Consider the following 19,508-nt stretch of genomic DNA (forward strand, 5'->3'; position numbering starts at 1 on the left):
TTTTCACAGTTAAGAATATATTTGCCTTGACTTCAAGGAAGTTGTGAGGCTTTTTTTCCTCTCTCTCTGTTTCTTATTATAACAAACACGTGTCTCGTCCCTTCAGCGACTCTCAGGAGAGACAAGACTCGTCACTATACAACAGAAATAGACTGCTTTGTGCCTTTACTCTCCGCTGCGGTGCCCAGGAGACGCTTCATCATCAACACCACAGGGACTAACTAACAATATAATGAACACAAAGTGAATTTTTCTATATAATTTCTTTTAACACGATATGCAAATTGTATATAAAGAATAGCGAACACAAATGAAACTTGAAACTTCCTGCAGGCAAGAGAAGGTTATTTTGATATGCTTGTTCATTATAGCATTGGCCAGGTATGTATATATTGTTGTCCTCAACAGAACGCTATAAATTATGCAAATTCATTATTATATATATAATGTTCAGTATGAGAACACTCAACTTCATCTGACTGGAAATAGAATAGTATCAATTTTGTAGTACCAACTGTTAGATGGAGCTGGTAGAGGCGGAAATCCGATATATCTCATAGTGTGGCATCATGAAGCAGCAGGTCGCCGCCGCCTGTCTGCGGGGATTTCACACAATCAAAGAGTAAACGCTGCCAATCAATACACGTCTCGGAAAAGGAGCACAGCACACATTCCTTCGGTGACAAACATGAAGGGGGGTTTCAAATTATAAGCATGTGTGTGGATTTCAAAATTAGATTCCATGTAGCGCAAAAGATATACGCAGTTCGGTTGAGAAAGCTGCGCCAAAAAGGTTCCTCAGTTGAGTTCAGTTGGTGCCTCCACGGGTAGTGCCGTCCATCAATGGTACTCAGTGTTATGGTCGGCAAAACATCCCTCGCGGAAAACTGAACATAAAAATATATGAAAATATACGATAAATGGTAACATAATCTCTCTCTCTCTCTCTCTCTCTCTCTCTCTCTCTCTCAGGCACTAAATGATGCACCATAGTAACTGATGCCAAAACTCAGACGCACCTTACCAAACCCACTCACCCACACACCCACCCACCCACCCACACACACACACACACACACATACATCCTTTCTCCTACACTGGCCTCCCTCTTCGTACTCGTTCCTCATGTGGTCCCTCCAAGCACGTTCTTCATCTCCCTCCCTCCGCTCCCCGCCCTGCTCCGCCCTGTAGCCGCGCGTGGCCTCTCACAACATTACCGCCCCGCCCCCACACTCACTACTACACCTCGGCGGCGTCTGTGTGTATGTGTGTGAGTGTGTGAGTGTTGGCGGGAGAGTAGCGTGAGGTGGCAGTGTGCGTCTGTCAGCGGCGAGGAGAGGCAGTGGGGTGTGGGTCGTACACCTCCTGGTAGGTATCACGTGCTCTCTCTCTCTCTCTCTCTCTCTCTCTCTCTCTCTCTCTCTCTCTCTCTCTCTCATAAAAGTACACACACATTTGCAGTTTTTACTCGTGTAGTTTTGGTTTTAGTATAAAGTGAATGAGTTACATTTTATTGGTTATTCACGTGTTCTATTTTTTTTTTTCATTTATCTATATCTATTTACTAACTCTTCTTCTGTGTGTGTGTGTGTGTGTGTGTGTGTGTGTGTGTGTGTGTGTGTGTGTGTGTGTGTTCATTGATTCTATGGAAGGTAACACACAGTCTGCCTTGAACATGTAAACAAGACGTTCTTTTGCAGACATGATCAGGCAAAACAGCGGTTAACAATTGCCTGCATAATTTACATACTGAATGATTTCGTGTTTTTTTTTTTCTATTTATTTGTTGGGGACGGAAGACACGCTAGGCAGGTGTTTAGATATTCTATAGTATGAGGTCCAAAGAGAAATGTATGTACTCTCATTATCAACCACAAGTCAATAAGATCCAGTTTCGCAATTTTTGTCATGTACCACTACTTGGCCATTTTTGGTTATTACAAATCTAAACCTTATCTTATTCTCTGTTATTTTTTTTATCTGACATTTTTTATGTGAATTGACATGAAGTGGATCTTTTTTTTACCCCAACCTTTTCTTGTTCATGGCTGGCGATGCTCTTAACTCCTTCAGTACTGGGACGCATTTCTACCTTGAGTGTTGGGTGTGATTAGATGATTTTATCTACATTAGAAAGAGTTCATGGAGATCAAAAGTTTAATGGCCAAAATCTTCACTGTTCTAATCCCCACGCAAATTTCTGAAGCTGCATAAGATCACCAAATAGTAACCAGAATAAATATGAAAATGTGTCCTAGTACGGAAGGGAATAAAAGAAAAGTTCTTAAAGTGGTGCTTTCGTCGATAGTTAGAATGTTTACGACACTGAGACGCAGAGGTTTCTTTGTACTTGTAAATGAATGTGATAAGAGATGAGATGAAAAAGTCTTGGGGCGCTGAATCACTAGCCAAGAAGGGAGTATATGGCAGGTTTTAATTCAAGTGAGACAGGTGGGCCGCTGAGGGTTCTTGGCGCCATTACTTACTTACCGCTGTGCCGTATCCTCCAGGTGAACTGTCCACTCGTCATGTTTCCTCGTGCCAGCTTGACCAATACGTCCGTCCGTCCGTCCGTCTAAATTCATATCAAGTGAGAATAGATGAATGGTTTGGTATGAGGGTAGTTCAAATACAACACACAGCAAATAAACTCATAAGTAGTCACCCCACAGTCAACAGGTGACATAAATTGCTCTGGGAAATTTTACACTGACGTTTTATCATGATTCATATTCGGAAAAGAGTAAATAAGATAAAAATGAAAGAAGAGCTAATAATAAGGAGAAAGATTAACGCGAAAAGAGACAAATTAAGAATAGACTCACTCAATGGTTCCGTTAAAAGATTAGGTAGAAGAATGTGAAATCTTAAAAACTCACTACTTAATCAAAGGATGAGATTTCGTTCCTCGCAACCTTCCGGAATGATGGCATTGTGAGCTGAGATATAGTCTTGTGAGAAGCATCTAAAACTCACTAGTTAATCAAAGGATGAGAGTTCGTTCCTCGCAACCTTCCAGAATGATGGCATTGTGAAGCTGCTGAGATATAATCATTACTGTGGCGTGTTACTCTCTCCTTTGTGATTTGTGCTCTGCTCGAGGCGGCCGCTGCGGTGAAGGCTGAGGGCGCGACGGAAGCTATATAGTGACGGTCTTGCTCCAGCTACCTTGTGTACTGTTCCGTCAATTTTAAGTTGGTGAGATGAACACATTGGTATTACTACACATCAGTGCGTTCAATCTGCTACATTTCGCTCCCATACGTACTTGGTGAAACTTACGCTTGGAGGAAGTAGGTGAAGAAACAACAATATAAAAGTCAATTTCCTTGGTATCTGACACTGCTATTATTGTCTATAAATGAACGTATTCTTATGCAGACATGTTGACAAAAATGTTGTATCATCTTTACGTGCTGAATTAGTCTTAGTATTCGAGTAAACTTTCAACTGTCGTTTCCTTTTTTTCTTTCTTTCAATTTTAACTCTAATCTTAACACCTGCAGTACTATGACGCGTTTCCATATTAATTCTGGTTACTCTCTGGTCGTTTTATACTGCTTCAGAAACTCATGTGGGGGATTAAAATAGTGAAAACTGTGGCCATTAACTTCTTACCTTCATAGACCCTTCCTATAGTAAATAAAATGGTCTAAATCGTCCACAAACCTCAAGATAAAAACGTGTCCCAATATTGAAGGGGTTAATATTCTGATAAAATAAGTGATGTTAGCTTCAAATAATTCATCACACTGTTCATTTAAATCTAAGCATATGCGCTCTGATTAAAGTTGCAGCGGCATGGAAGCACTGGTTATCCACGTGTTTGGTTTGGTATAGTGAGTGAGGAGAGTGGCGGTAGGGCGCTAACTTTCCGCCGACAGACAACTCCTACAGACGCGGTGAGTCGGCAGGCGGTGGCAGCGTGTGAGGTGAACTGAGTTACTTCTGCAAGTCTGTGGGTCTTTATTGACTTTCCGCACCACTGAAAAAGACGCTTCATTAATTTGATATGACAATTTTTTTTATAACAGTAACATTTTCAGGCTAGCAATGTATATTTTTCCACCCTTGCGACTCTGATAAGCGTTTTTGAACTACAATAGCAACATGCAAGTGGTATTAGAAACTACATAAAGTATTCGAAATTACATCAAGTATTTTTCAACGATGCTATTTCACAGAATTTTTTTTTTTAAGAACACGTTTTTGTTTTGAAATTCGATAAGATTTACAGAATAATAAGCACTTGGCATATTTATCATCTACCATCACATATCCTAATCTTATGAATGCTAAGAAAAAAATAACAATGATGAAGTGTGTGTTTTTCTAATTGATTTTCCCAGGCAGTGAAAATCAAAATATAGCCGCTTGTCTGCTTCAGTCTAATAGATAAAGCATACACATTTTGGATAAGCATGTCTTAAAGCGCTTCACGATTAAACACTCCTCAACAAAGAAATAGGCATGCATAATACCTGATGAGCAAAAAGGACAAAAATCTTCAAATTCCTTAACGAGTATCTATGACCTAAGTAATTACTGAATATAAATAGATGGATTTCTTTCTTTTTTATTGCGCATAGAAATAGAAACGGTGATTGGAAAGTGTGGAATGTAGCGTGTATGTAATGTATAAACTAATAATAGTAATGAGATGCCTTGGGATTAGTATTATGATGTTTTTTTGTGTGGCGACTGTGCGGATGTGAGTACCGTGTTGACGCTGGTTAGGTGCACGTTGTTGTGATGAAGGGCGAGGGAGAAAGGTCAGCGGGGCGCGATAAGGAAGGGTGTGGGATAAGTTTACCAGTGCAAAGAAGAGAGAGGAAGAAAGAGGGACAGACGGAGGGAAGGCTCTTAATATTTCTTTTAAATAATGTGGCTGCTATTTCCCCTCACACACACACACACACACACACACACACACACACACACACACACACACACACACACACACACACACACACACACACACACAGTAGGAATACGATACAAATGGATGGCTGTGTAACTGTGTGGATGAGTCGGAGTAAATGCACACACACATACGCGCACAAAAAAAGAAAAGGAAAAAGAGAGCTACTTACTCAAGTAAAACAAAGACTCCCTGGGAACCGGATATTGCTTTAAAACTCTCCGCCCAGCCACCGACATGCCAATCCTTTCCGTGCGTACGTTGCATGCTTCCCGCCAGAGTATTAGAGAGAAACTGGGAATGGAAAAATGACATGCTGAGTTTCTATGTGTACGGATGATACAATGGTCCGGGCGTCTAAGTGTCCCTAGTCTCCATCCACCAACAATCGCTTCTTACCGTCATATGACTGATATTAACGTAAAAAGTAACACGACATAGTGAAAGCTTCAATAAGACTCATTGGACGGGTATCCCCAATCAAAGTGATAATCTAGATCAGGGACTCTCAACCGTTTGCTCTTTAAAAACCCCCTGACTTAAAAGACCATCTAGCCGAACCTCCAGTAATCTGATACCGAACAGAATGCTAATCTAGTGACTGACACTAACTCAATATGCAATGGCACTACAAATGATATTATTAGATCATCCATCTTAAGTACCCCTGGATATCTTGTGAATCCCTGGGGGGGCTCGCGAACCCCAGGTTGAGAAACTCTGCTCTAGATTATCAATAATGGATTAATCCTTTCAATACTAGGACTGATTTTTATCTTGAGATTTATGTATGATTAGACCATTTTATTGATAATAGGAAGAGTGTATGGAGGTCAGAAGATCAATGGCCACAGTCTTCATTATGTTAATCCCCCACATGAGTTTCTGTAGCTGTATAAAATCACCAAATAGTAACCAGAAGGAATTTGAAAACGCGTCCTGGTACTGAAGTGGTTAAACTGTCCAGCATTGAAGTGATAAAAAAAAAATAATATTCTTTACGAGTGACAATGGAATTCGAGAGAAATTTGAAAGGAAATACTTAGGTAATGCTATTTTTCATCAGTATGAGTTGATCTTAGGCTCTCTGTACTCTGGGATGTGAATGTTCTCGTTTATTTATTTATTTTTCAAAGGCAATGTTCATTAATATCAAGTTTGTTTTTTTCTTTATGCCATGTGGGATTTTTCACGGGAATTTATGGGCTAAAGGGGATACTGTTTGGTTGTGTACATAAGACAATTGGGTGAAATATGACGTTGAAAGGAAGCACATGATAAAGCAGAAATGTTTTATTCTCTAACTTTCGGTTGCTGCTTACATAAGTGGAGTGCGAACTGGTTTTAGGAGTTTTGAGCTGCCTTCAAAAGTCTGCCTTGTTGAGGTGATGACGCGAGATTTTGAGTCTTGCCTAGATCAAGTCTCGTGGCACTTAACGTGGTTCTGATACATCCTTTTATTCGAGGCCGCTTTAAAACTGAGTCTGGTTCCTCATTCCCTCAGGTGGTTCAGATAGTATTTCCAAACTTTGTAATGGTGGTGTAATTGTACCGTATTTAATTATTTGTTGCTTCCTTTCATGTATTGTTAATGAAAACTGTTTTTCATTGTTATCGCTTCCACTCAAAAGATGTCTCAGAATTTCTTTTCGGAGGAAATTTTAACATGTAGATGGTAGAGTGCTCAAATATTGTAATGAATATAGCATTGTTTAATTTTCTACACACAAACATACTGTGTAGTTCAGTCTCAGGCATAAATGAAATACAATGTTAATACAGACTGTCAGACATCAGACATCGCCACACGAGAAGGAGTAGACACTTGTGCCCATTGTTCCTTTGACAAGGTCTTGGCGGCAGTCGTATGTGTCATGGGACCTTCAGACAGCCACCCCCGGAAAACACTAATCAAAGATATTGTATTTATTTTTAGTAAACCTCATTCTTTAAGTTGCAACACACCACGGGGTTATTGCAGATGATGTCTGGTGTTCTACAAATTGAGTTAAAAGGATCGTGTGTATATGTATGTTTTCAATCCATGACGATTCTGTTCGTTCTACGACACCCCTCAATAACATTCACCTCTGCTTGTAATTCTCAGACACTGATAGTGAGTCCTGCTTCTGTCATAAGACATTGAAAGGCGTGGTTGATGCTACTGTGACCATGAAACATACAGCATAGTTATTTCTCGCACTGTATATGACCTGGGCATCTATATATTACATTCTTCTGTCATTATCACAAGAGCAGCCGTGAGGCAGCAGACGCGGAGAAAATGTGCGCCGTCCTGCAGCAAGGCTCCTCCTCCAATATTCAGGCTGCGAAGGTCTCATATATGCACATGTATGATGCGACTAAGTTTGATACTGTGTACCCTAATAATTGATAGAGGGAGTCAGCCGTCCCAACACGTGGAAGACATTCCCCTCCTCGACACTTCATCATGGAGGTGGTACATGGCAACACACACACACACACACACACACACACACACACACACACACACACACACACATACACACATATATATATATATATATATATATATATATATATATATATATATATATATATATATATATATATATATATATATATATATATATATATATATATATATATATATATATATATATATATATATATATATATATATATATATATATAGTGTGTGTGTGTGTATGTGTAAAGAAGCCCACGTCTAGGGCAACATTTTCTCTGGTTATCCTTTCGTTAAACCGTGGTTTACTTTGCTGGCGCTGCTGGAAAGCCTCTTATCCCTCGTGTTTGTTGGAAGTGTGGCGCTTGTGTCTGGGCAGGTAGACGTGACGGGGGTGACGATGTGGGGACATTTGAAATGTCACATTTCATAATTAGGAACTTGTTAGCGTTTATTTGGTTGTCAGGTGAACTGAGGTGACATGCGTTACCATGGTCTGAGCAGCGTCTCCAGCGCCTCAGTCCAATACACACAAGTTCATCGTGAAGGGTATTGCATCATACTGAGCTGTGCTAGGTTTACTAAAGCTCTCATCCCGATGGACCTTGGAGAGGGAAGGATAGCTCGGTAGTACACCGGGACCCGTTACTGGAGGCCGCTGAGTGGAGTTAGAATGACGCCTCAGAATTATACCTTTTCTATTGTAAGACAAGTGATTCTCCGTTGAACTTTCTCATTAAAACTGTTCGGACAGAACGCATTCGTTCCAGCCATGGTCTCTTTTCCCATGGCAACAACTTTTCGCATCGATTTCAACTTTGGCTTCGAAATTGCTCCCCGTGTGATGTCTTTGCTCGGGATTCAATATTCCCTCCTTTCCTTCAAATTTGCCTCCATGGTTTCGTGTCTTTCTGGACAAGTCTCCGTCAGTGGACTTTTTTTTAAGCTAATTTTTCAAGACATGTCGCACCTGTTGCCGAAACCAACTATCACCTTAACAATCCTCACACCATCCTCTCTTCCTTTACATCCAACCCAAGACAAAGTGCACCTTTGGTTCTTCGTAACAAAAAAATAGAATATGAATAAGATTAATAGGTAAATAAATTGATCGTACAAATTAAAATGGAAAAATTGAAATAAGATTAAATAAATATATCAGTAAATAGACAAATAAATAAATGAAATGAATTGATGAAAAATAAATAAATATATAAATAAATAGATAAATAGAGAGAGAGAGAGAGAGAGAGAGAGAGAGAGAGAGAGAGAGAGAGAGAGAGAGAGAGAGAGAGAGAGAGAGAGAGATGAACAACTACGTTTAGCTACATAACGGAGAGCTTTCCAGTCATATGCGACAAAAGTTCAGTTTTCTTCTGCAATATAAAGATCAGAGCGCGTCGCCAGTGTCGCTTCATCAAGATCGCCCGGCAACAGATCCACATCCCTTGGTAATGGTCGTTCCTTTGGCTAACACTGGAGTAGCGGGAGTCATTCATTCACAGGGAACGAAGAAGTGTTGTCACTGCGCGAACACTAAATATGCAAAATGATTAGTGTGAACTATCCCAACATCAAAAACACAGATTTTCTCGTGGAATTTGAATATATTAGTAGTCAATGTTGTAATTATATATTTTTTTATCAATTATACAAAAACGATATGTTGATGATTACCATGCAGTGGAGAACACAGACTAACACTCGTGTACGACATTGTTGCTCATCTGTCTGCTACGAGTTAAGGCAAGTGGCGCTCCTCTGTAGATGAGGCTTGCTTTCACCGCTCAAGCAGAGTCGTCATGGTGTGATGGACGAAGACAAGATGAATGGTAATCTTTGAGAGATGCTGAAAATGTGGGGTGTTCACATACAAATAGTAGTAAAGATATAGGAGTGTTTACATATTTAGATCGCACGAGAATAGGACACCAGAACGTAAAAGGAGAAAAGCAAATAGATGATAGAGTGGAAGTAACAATCATTCTATTATGTAAGGGATAGTTGTAAGGAAACGTAACTTTATTCTCGCAGTAAAGAAAATCTAAAGACAAAATCATTTACAAATCAAAACCACTGGAGGAATTCAATAAAGATAATTTCGACACTTACGTATAGTGACTTTACAACAAACCAGGAACGACGGAAGAATCAATAGAAAAAAAAAAATAAAAAAAGGATTGTGATGCATAGAATTTTTGTTTTTTTTGTTTTTTTGTTTTTTTGAGATGAAAGGAACTCGGAAGCAAGGAAATAATGCTTACAGATTGAAAAGCTACTGAATCGACATAATTAATCATTCTCATGTGTGGTTGATACTAAGAAAAGTTTACTCTTGTTCTAAAGCAGCTGTAGTCTTGAGGAGGAAAAAACGGCAAAATTATGTAGAGTAAGATACACACACACACACACACACACACACACACACACACACACACACACACACTCTCTCTCTCTCTCTCTCTCTCTCTCTCTCTCTCTCTCTCTCTCTCTCTCTCTCTCTCTCTCTCTCTCTCTCTCTCTCTCTCTCTCCCCTTCATCTCATAATTCTTAATCCCATCACTTGAATCAGCACGTAAGGCGAGAGGCAATATATTGTTGACACGGTGCTTGATAAGGTGGCATTTTTTTACCCCCTCTCTCTCTCTCTCTCTCTCTCTCTCTTTCTCTCTCTCTCCACACACACATACTCACACACACACACACGCACACACATCGAGGCGCATGTCCTTGGTTATGGTGGTGACATGTTATTGGCTCTTGTGCTTACTCTCTTCTTTTGCTGATGTTTTACTTGAGTCGACGGTGGTTGGGGATCAGGAAGGTGGCGTGGTGGCGCAAGGAGTAAGTAGAAGATAAAGCCGGGACATGAATGCAAAAAGAGCACTAAGGAAGAGGAACAAGGGAGATTCAAGAGAAGGATAGGGATGAGTAGCTGTGATGTGATAGTAATGAGAGGAATTGTAAGTAAGCTCTCAAAAATAGAATAAGGCCAAGTGTCTGTGAGGGAAAGTGGTTCATGGGATTGCAGCAGGATAGTGTCAGGGTTTTTTTTTTTTATACCATGTGGACTATTCACGGAAGTTTATGGGCTAAAGGAGATACTTTTTGGGGTACCTCCTATCTCAAAGCCCACCCGCTAGGAAACCGTTGCCCCGAGTGAGGAAGCCCAACCTACACTCGGACCGTGGGCAGGATTCGAACCCGTGCGCTTGAAGACCCCTCGGATCCCAAAGCACGCATGGTTTCACTGTATCACGGCGGCCCCGTTTGGAGAAAGATCAGTGTTCCGTAAATACCATGTTGTTTATTGCAGTATTTGCGGTTCACGTGACACAGGAGCGATGTTAGGTAAAAAATCTTTCCTCTACGAGTTAGGAAGTCACGACACAGGAGCGATGTTAAAAAAATTCCTTCTTCTACGGGTTAGGAAGTCACGTCACCGGTCCGCAAGTGGTATAGTTTTCCCTACATCATGGACTATCGGAATATCAAGTTTTCTTTTCTATATCATTTTTATGTCACATATATTTTGTACACATACGTCAATGCAAACTATTCCCTTCATATGATTTAATTATTTATCTTGTTTTAAGTTCTTGAGTAGCCATCAATATGAAATACTCGTAAAGTTATTTGGCCGACTCCTTACTATGTTGCAGCTCAAAACGGTGTAATCTTTCCTTCTTTCTCAGGATCTCCATCAGCTGAAGAGTAAGAAGCCCGTGAGTCAGCAGCCCAACCAGGAGTCTGTGCTGCGGGTTCATCCACATATCTGGCAACGCATTCTCACAACTCGAAACTGCAATCATCCACGTCTCCGCTGCCATCACAGACCACAGCAGGGAGCGCAGGGACTATCTCAAGTCACGGGGTCTCCTCCGCAGCTTTCCGCGATCCATCGTCATTGCCGTCGCACCTCTCGCACACCTGATCTGAGGCCACGCCGTGCTGGCTCGTCCACTATGCTGGTATCTAAATTGCAGACTGAACACAACTATATTGAAGCAAACTGTAAACATAAGAGACACCAGAACCACGGCCGTGTAACCACCAGATATATGAAAAAGTGAAATATGATAATTAGTATTTTATCTGAGTACTTTTAGTGTGATTAAAGAATATCTGATCAGATCAGATAAGATCTCTTTGCCACCTTACGGTGAGGGCAACCTTCTGTTTTCCTTTTCCCCTCCATCTTATATCACATATTCTTTCCTCCTCCTCCTCTCCCCTCCTCCTTCCTTCCTTTGTGTGTTGCATCTTTCCCAGGCGTGGCAAGCTTCATCCCAGGACCAAATGTTGCAGCCACAAAGATTCTGGTTTTTACTATTTGTGATTACGTTGAAGGAATTCTTAACGAAAACAAAAACTCTTACCGCAAATAAGACCTTGATGACATTTTGATTGCGGAGTTCTGTACTCAGCTGGTCTTTCTTCCTAATCGAGTTGGTGCTGTAGTATTTATGGAAAGTGCTGCTAGTAGTTGTAGAACTTGTAGTGTGAGAATCATATTTTTGGATGTATAGAAAAATAGCTTCGTCTGTAGAAAAACCGTCGAAAAAAAATAGCAGTTTGATGTTACACAGAAAGTAAAAAAGATCAAATATCTTAAAAGGACACACTTCAGAAATTTTACAGAAAGTGTCCCGCTAATATTGAATAAGGTGCAAAAAAGATTGCCCTTTGTAAAATCCTATCCAACATAGAAAGAAAAAATATTTGTTGTCTGTAAAGCACCACTGAAACTTATTAAAAAAGCAGCAGACACTCAAACAGATGTGGTCGTGACAAGGCATCGGGGAGCAGCACGAGGCACACTCAAGGCTCTCCGCTGGAGGGTTAGTCAGTCGCCAGGCACGCCAGTGTGACCAGACTCACACGTAAGGAGGCATAACTACAAATATACGCATCGTGTAAGCAACGGTTCTCAGGTTTGACTTGGAAAGAGGAAAGAAAGTCTGCTCAGAAGAAGAAGATGTTGCTCGCATCATGTTGTGGTCAAGATGATGAACTGAAGCGGACATCAGTACAGTTACCATTGATGGAAGGCAACCAGTCCGCGCACAGAGTGAAGGAAAATACAGTCAGTGGAAGCGGTACGCCGCCCAGGCAAAAGAAGTGTTGCGTTGAATGTTGCCACATCTTTCATCACTTACTGGCGTTTTTTCGCGTCCTAGTGCACACCTATTCCGCAGACAGTTGCGTCCCTCACTACGTCTTGTACTCACCTACCCGCCTCTGCCAACCATGGGTGTGGCTGAGCGATGCGGAAAGCAAATGTTTTCAGTCACCCGGAAGGACAAGGCGAAGCAAGGGAATGCCAGTCTGGGCTTGGGTGTTCATGGTCGCAACAGTTCTGGCGTGGTGCTGCCCTGCACTGGCAGACCCGGGAGGATGTCCTGTCGAACCCGCGCCGCCCAACAAAAGTAAGTGGCTCTGTTTCTGTCGTTTAACGATCATTGTCTAGATATTAACTAGTGATTCTCTCTCTCTCTCTCTCTCTCTCTCTCTCTCTCTCTCTCTCTCTCTCTCTCTCTCTCTCTCTCTCTCTCTCTCTCTCTCTCTGCATCATCATTGTATGAGTAGGCAATGAACTAAAAATATCTGAACATATTTTTGATGGCTGTATATATATATATATATATATATATATATATATATATATATATATATATATATATATATATATATATATATATATATATATATATATATATATATATATATATATATATATATATATATATATATATATATATATATATATATATATAGTTGTTTACCTTTTGCACCTGAAGGAAGAAATGAGCGTGACTTAACAGGGATGAGACGGAGCATGTGCGCCCCAGCCCTTTGATGGTTTGGCCTGTAAAAGGTGCCATTTATTGCCTTTTATGCGCTAATCAACTTTGCAATCAAAGCTCACGCGGTGACTGTGATGATGTCCCCGTCAGGAGAGGACACGGAAGGATCTCATGGTGGAGAACAGTTAGTACTCCTGCAGGGTTTGTGTACTTCAAGATGGAGAGAGTACTCGTGCGGCATGTACTCATTTCTTCGCTGGCACAAATATTCAGTAAAACCTAGTGAACACGCTTTATCCGAGCCTCAGCTTGTCCTGGAAGGTGACGGAGTTGCTTGCGACGCAAGAGAAAAGCGGGTACAAATCTGGTTGTACAGTGGCAATGGCCCAAACCTTTTGATACAGCCATGCGTGTGGCACAGCAAAGTGTAAAGCCTACCACTGGGGAGGCGGGGATTGCAAGCTGCTCTCAACATTTCCAGCATTTTATTTTATTATTTTTTTCATACATGCGTTTCCATAGTGAGTTTTAACAGAGTGCGTGGGGCGAGTCACCATGGAAACGTTTTTGTAACATCACTTCCAACAGGAACCAGGTTTGCTATCCAAAGCATCCTTGCAAACCACCAGTCCAGCTCCGACACATAATACATCGGAGTTTAAATTATTATATCGCTTTGAGGAAATAGCCTTGTTACTACTGAATGAACGCCTCTAAAGGAAAGCATTTTCTCTCGTTTTTTATTTCCTTTTTTCAGTTTATATGAAAGCTTATTAGTCAGATTTCATAAATATGGTATAAGTTCAATATTTGTGTTGCTGCTTAGTGTTGCATTGTGGTTTCATCTGTTCAAAGGATATGACTGTGACTATCTGTATGATCGCCCTACCTGCGAGAAGAATATTCAAGTGTTCTCTTTATATTAGATACTGTCACCTGTTGGGTATATTGTTGCAGGAAATGATTCAGACCAAATGGTATAAAGCACCTTATGAAAAATGCTTTACTAATTGAGTATATATCTGTCTCACATTATTCCTGTAGTAGTAGTAGTAGTAGTAGTAGTAGTAGTAGTAGTAGTAGTAGTAGTAGTAGTAGTAGTAGTAGTAGTAGTAGTAGTAGTAGTAGTAGTACTGTAAGAGTTGTAGTTATTGTTGTTGTAGTTGAGTAAGTTGTAGTTGGTCACGCAAGGCTGAATTAAAAAATAAAACACACACACACACACACACACACACACACACACACACACACACACACACACACACACACACACACACACACACACACACACACACACACACACACACACACACACACACACACACATAAACAGACGTATCACAGCATCGTGTTTGTTCAGGTGAGCTTGCTAATGAAACGATTAAAAATGCGAGATGAGATGAAATGAGAGAATATGATATACGAGAACCTTGAAGACTTGCAGGCAGCAGGTTCAAACACACTGTCTGCAGCGAAGTAACAACAGAATATGGAGGACTGTAAACTTGAACATATATCAAAGGAATGAAGGTCTGATTAGGAGATGAGCGTAGCTGGTCGCTCCCTGGACATCCGCATTTTGCACGTCGCATCTCCAACCCTCTATACGTGCACTGGATAGAGGTACAAATACAAGCAGGAATATATTACTACATGTCGTGAGGGAGCAGGTGAGGAGTGTGGGTGAATGACACGAGTCACGCTTATAATCCTAGAACTTTTTTATGAAAGAAAAAATATTCTTTTTTTTAATTTTCATTTTAGTTTCCTTAATGCAAATGATAAATAAGCATGTTGAAGCAAAAATAATGAGTAGGGTTTTGAGATACTGAAAATTACGTTTTTTTTTTATTTTTCTTTTAGCTTAATAATAAATAAGAAAATATATTTATTTGCTAAGTTTTCTTTAAATGCCATGCGAAAAAAAAGAAATTCTTGATTGACAGATCGACATCTCGTAGGAAATGAATCAGAACACACAAAGCCTGACCAAAGGTGAAAAGGACGGTGGACGTGATACTTAAGGTAGAATATTATATGAGAATAATATTTTCTTACTGTGTTTATATTACAAGATATGTTTGCACATACATACATACAAATGTTATGCATTCCTTGATGCACGATAGAGACAGATTCAGTGGCAATGAATTCCTGTGTACGTTTTGTTTTATGTTCTCAACGAAATTTGCCACAAAAGACCGATTGATTTTTTTAAGAACATATTATGAATGTTGATGATAAGAAATGAATTGCATATCTTTTCCGAGATCCATTCTTTTCATATTTGCCTACAATATTGCTATTTTTTCCACCCGAAAATGTGACTTAAAAAATATACGTGGTCATGATTTTTTCAAGCGGTTATTTTTTTTCGCCTCTCCGTCAGGTGAGCAGCTCCTCTCCTCGGCAATTCATTCCTGGAAGAAATGCTTCATAACCACTGGCTTCCTTTCCTTGTCACCGCCGCCGCTCCCGCCTTCCATTGTCGTGACCATAGGCGTCCGCACAGTGCATGGAGGCCAGGGCGCGGCGGCAGAGAAAGAAGAGTTTGTCACAATATCTCGCCTTCTCGCCAGTTTTGTTTGTACTCACTTCAAAAAGAGATTTGTAAAGGGAGTCATTTCATGTAATAAGGCAGGAAAGAATAAGAAAAGAAGGTTTAATTTTTCTTTCCTTTCCCATCTCAGTCCAGTCCATCCAAATACCATTTACCACTTTTGCCAGCACTAGCACCACCACCACCACCACCACCACCACCACAACAACAACAACAACAACAACAACAACAACAAAAGACTAACTCGTTAAAATGTACATTTGGTTGAAGCGTAGATTAATTTGAAAAGTAAGGTTTAAGAGAGATATGAAGGTACTGCATTGTTTTGAAATCAAGTGGTAGATGTACGTATGTATTCACTAATCAGGTTGTTAGCGCTGAGTCATTAGTTTATTGGATTTATTTCTTTAATATTGTTTGGATCAGTTTCCTGCTGAGGATAATTAAATCACCTTCAATATGGATGAGTCGTTCAGCTTCAGTGGATAAAATGAGTGTCAAAAATTAAGGGAGGAATGTGTGAACGCATCCGACACTCCGCATTCCACGAAACAAAGAGCCGTCTCAAGAATGTCCAAATGTCTGCCGGAGGCAACCTGTGGCGTGCGGAGTAATAATAGACAAACAAACAAAAAAAATAGGAAAGTAGTGCCCTCCATTAGCGTTACAGTTTTCACGTGGCGAAGGCGCCCCTAATCCTGCGGCGGGGCGGAGTGGCGACGCGCTCCCCGCCATGACAACAACCCGAGCAGACACCCGCACCCGCCGGGGAGGGGAAGGAGGGGAGAGGAGGACAGGCTGGCAGGAAAGGAGCTCCTTCTCCCCTTCAACTGTATTAAACTTCGTGGGCCAGACTCTCTACTTGGTGCGCAATTATAGCCATTGCCTATATATACTTTTACGAAACTATGGTATACTATGATATATATATATATATATATATATATATATATATATATATATATATATATATATATATATATATATATATATATATATATATATATATATATATATATATATATATATATATATATATATATATATATATATATATATATATATATATATATATATATATATATATATATATATATATATATATATATATATATATATATATATACCTACTTGAGACTGCGTAGCTTCCCTATGAACGTCAAATGTTCCTAAATGGGCCAGAAATACCTGGTGAGTTCAAAGTACGCTTAAGATAATGACGAAATCATTTGATGATATGATCAGTTTGGAGATTGTAAATGTTTCTTTGCTGCAGGTCCACACCTGAGAGATCATTATCCTGTTTACCACTTGGCCGCAGCTTATTTTTCTAAACAAAATTTATGACATCTGCAGATGATAATTTTTCACAACGCGCGCGCGCGCACACACACACACACACACACACACACACACACACACACACACACACACACACACACACACACACACACACACACACACACACACACACACACACACACACACACACACACACACACACACACACACACTGTATCATGATGCCTCTATGATACTGTCTGTCAGTTTTAAGTCAAGGGAAGGAGCAGCACATTATTTTTTGTTATTCTGTCCTGTGATGCGAAGTGGTTGAACTCTCCTCCGTGGTCAAAATGAAGAAAGAGTTGACCCGCGGCTTAACTTTTAGGGAAAAGCTTGTAATGTGCGTTTATTCGATGCTGTTTTGTTCCTTGGTATGCTGCGGTCACAATCATCTTCATTCCTTTTTCTATTTGCGGTAATTTTGGAGGCAGCGTGTGAATAGGGCGAGTAAAGAGGACATGCCAGCAAGCCGGAGGTGAGGGAAGCGGCTCATGAAAGAGGACAGAGAGGCAGGCAGGCGGGCTTCGTTCGCTAATCCGTGGAGCGTCGCCGGTCGCAGGTCCGTGGCGGCTGAATGGTCCTTGCGTCAAATAATTTTCTTTGCAGCGTGACCCTGGGTACAAATGTTTCCCTTTCGGTCTTTCTTAGAGTCTTTCTTCACTTTTGCTGTCCTGAGTGTCGGCTCATGCTCAATTCTCGCCATAGCTTTCTTCAGGCTGCCCCGCGAACTGGTGCCTCCATGGTGTGTTGCTACATTTATTACGATTTACTTTTTCTTCTTTCTCTTTCCCTGTGAGAGTTTTCTATGAGTGACTTGTAAACAGTAGCGGTGGTGGTGGTGGTGGTGGTGGTGGTGCCGATGAGAAAATTGAGTTTAGCCAGGGCAGGCAGTGGAGGCCAAGGAAAAAAATCTTATCTTTCGGCAAGTGTGGCATGTTTGTAATACTCAAAGTCAGCCAAGGTTCAGAGTTTCAACAAAATCAGCTGAGTAAATATTGAAAAACGTGTAATGATAGTAATAATAATAATGACAATGACAATAACAATAATATTGATAGTGATAATAAAAATAACAATAATATTGATAATGATAGCAATAATAGTAACATTGGTAATGATGATGATTATAATAATAATAGTAATGATAATGATAATAATAATAATAATAATAATAATAATAATAATAATAATAATAATAATGATAATAACAGTAATAACAGTAATGATACCATTATTATTATTATTATTATTATTATTATTATTATTATTATTATTATTATTATTATTATTATTATCCTTATTATTGATATTGTAGTAGTAGTAGTAGTAGTAGTAGTAGTAGTAGTAGTAGTAGTAGCAGCACTAATCGTAATAGAAGTAGTAGTGGTTATTGTTATTGTTGTTATCGCTGTTGTTTTGTAATGCATGACAGATCCTATACGCCCTTCCTGCCGTTGCAGCGTTCATCAGCAAGCGTAGACTGTTTGCATCGTTGTCTACATTGTTATGGCTGGAGAAAACTTTTGGTGCATTCCCAAAAGAAAATGTAATTACTACTTAAACAGGACGTTTGTGTTCTCAATTGTAACACAACCCTTGAGCCTGTGAGAAACACCAGCCACCTGCTCTACCCCGGAACAAAACAGCCATTATTTCTCTCTTGGCTTACACTGCGCGCTGCGCTCCGCTTCCCTGCGTACTGCAGGCAGAGGCAAATTTTTCAATGAGAGAAGAAAGTGACCCCAGATCAAATAATTCACACACACACACACACACACACACACACACACACACACACACACACACACACACACACACACACACATTAGATTTCTTTCTGCTCGACGATGAAGAAACATCCTTGCTCCAAGTCCCCGCGATCCTGTAAACATAGCCATAAAATACATGAGTAACGATCACCATAAGAAGGTAAAAAGTGTTAGTGTAACGCAACATCTGGTGGTGCCAGATGAGGGGAGGCACGGAGCTGAGGCTTGATGCTGCCTTCGACAGGAAGGGTCCGCCACCCTTGCTCTGTTGTTGTTGTTGCTGTTTGTACTGCAGTTCATGTTCCTTCTTTCCTGAATGCTTTTTCGAATACCACCCTATGGTGCTGCTATTCATCGCTGCAGCACAGTGTTGCCGTCAATGGTGATATGTCAGTGCTGTACTCAGTTTGTCGCATCCACAGCAGACAGTTTCCTATGGCGGTGGTTGATGTAAAAAGACTCCTCTGTAAAATATCAGAACTTAAAAACACGAGGGATCACTTGCAGTAAAGAAGAAAAATGCACTCATCTGCATCACTTTCCTCTAATTTCTAGCCCTGTCTCCGTGCACGCTTCCACGAGGGGGAAAGCAGACGAAAGGTGAGATGCAACCTTGATAACGCCAAGCACGATAGCTATTTCGAAGAATGTAAAAGA

General features: G+C 40.3%; 1 protein-coding gene across 2 annotated transcripts in view; it reads left to right on the forward strand.

Moving 5' to 3' along the window:
• The first annotated feature begins 1,250 nt into the window (after nucleotides 1–1,250).
• LOC123503709 (insulin receptor-like) overlaps nucleotides 1,251–19,508 on the forward strand; it is a 42,178-nt gene continuing 23,920 nt past the window's right edge. For both annotated transcript variants that reach the window (XM_045253689.1, XM_045253690.1), the window contains exons 1-2: nucleotides 1,251–1,369; nucleotides 11,067–12,800. In XM_045253689.1, coding sequence (XP_045109624.1) covers nucleotides 12,350–12,800 — 451 coding nt within the window. In that variant the 5' untranslated portion in view covers nucleotides 1,251–1,369; nucleotides 11,067–12,349. The remainder of the gene's footprint in view (nucleotides 1,370–11,066; nucleotides 12,801–19,508) is intronic.

Source organism: Portunus trituberculatus, chromosome 14, assembly GCF_017591435.1.
Source record: "Portunus trituberculatus isolate SZX2019 chromosome 14, ASM1759143v1, whole genome shotgun sequence".
Classification (NCBI taxonomy): domain Eukaryota; kingdom Metazoa; phylum Arthropoda; class Malacostraca; order Decapoda; family Portunidae; genus Portunus; species Portunus trituberculatus.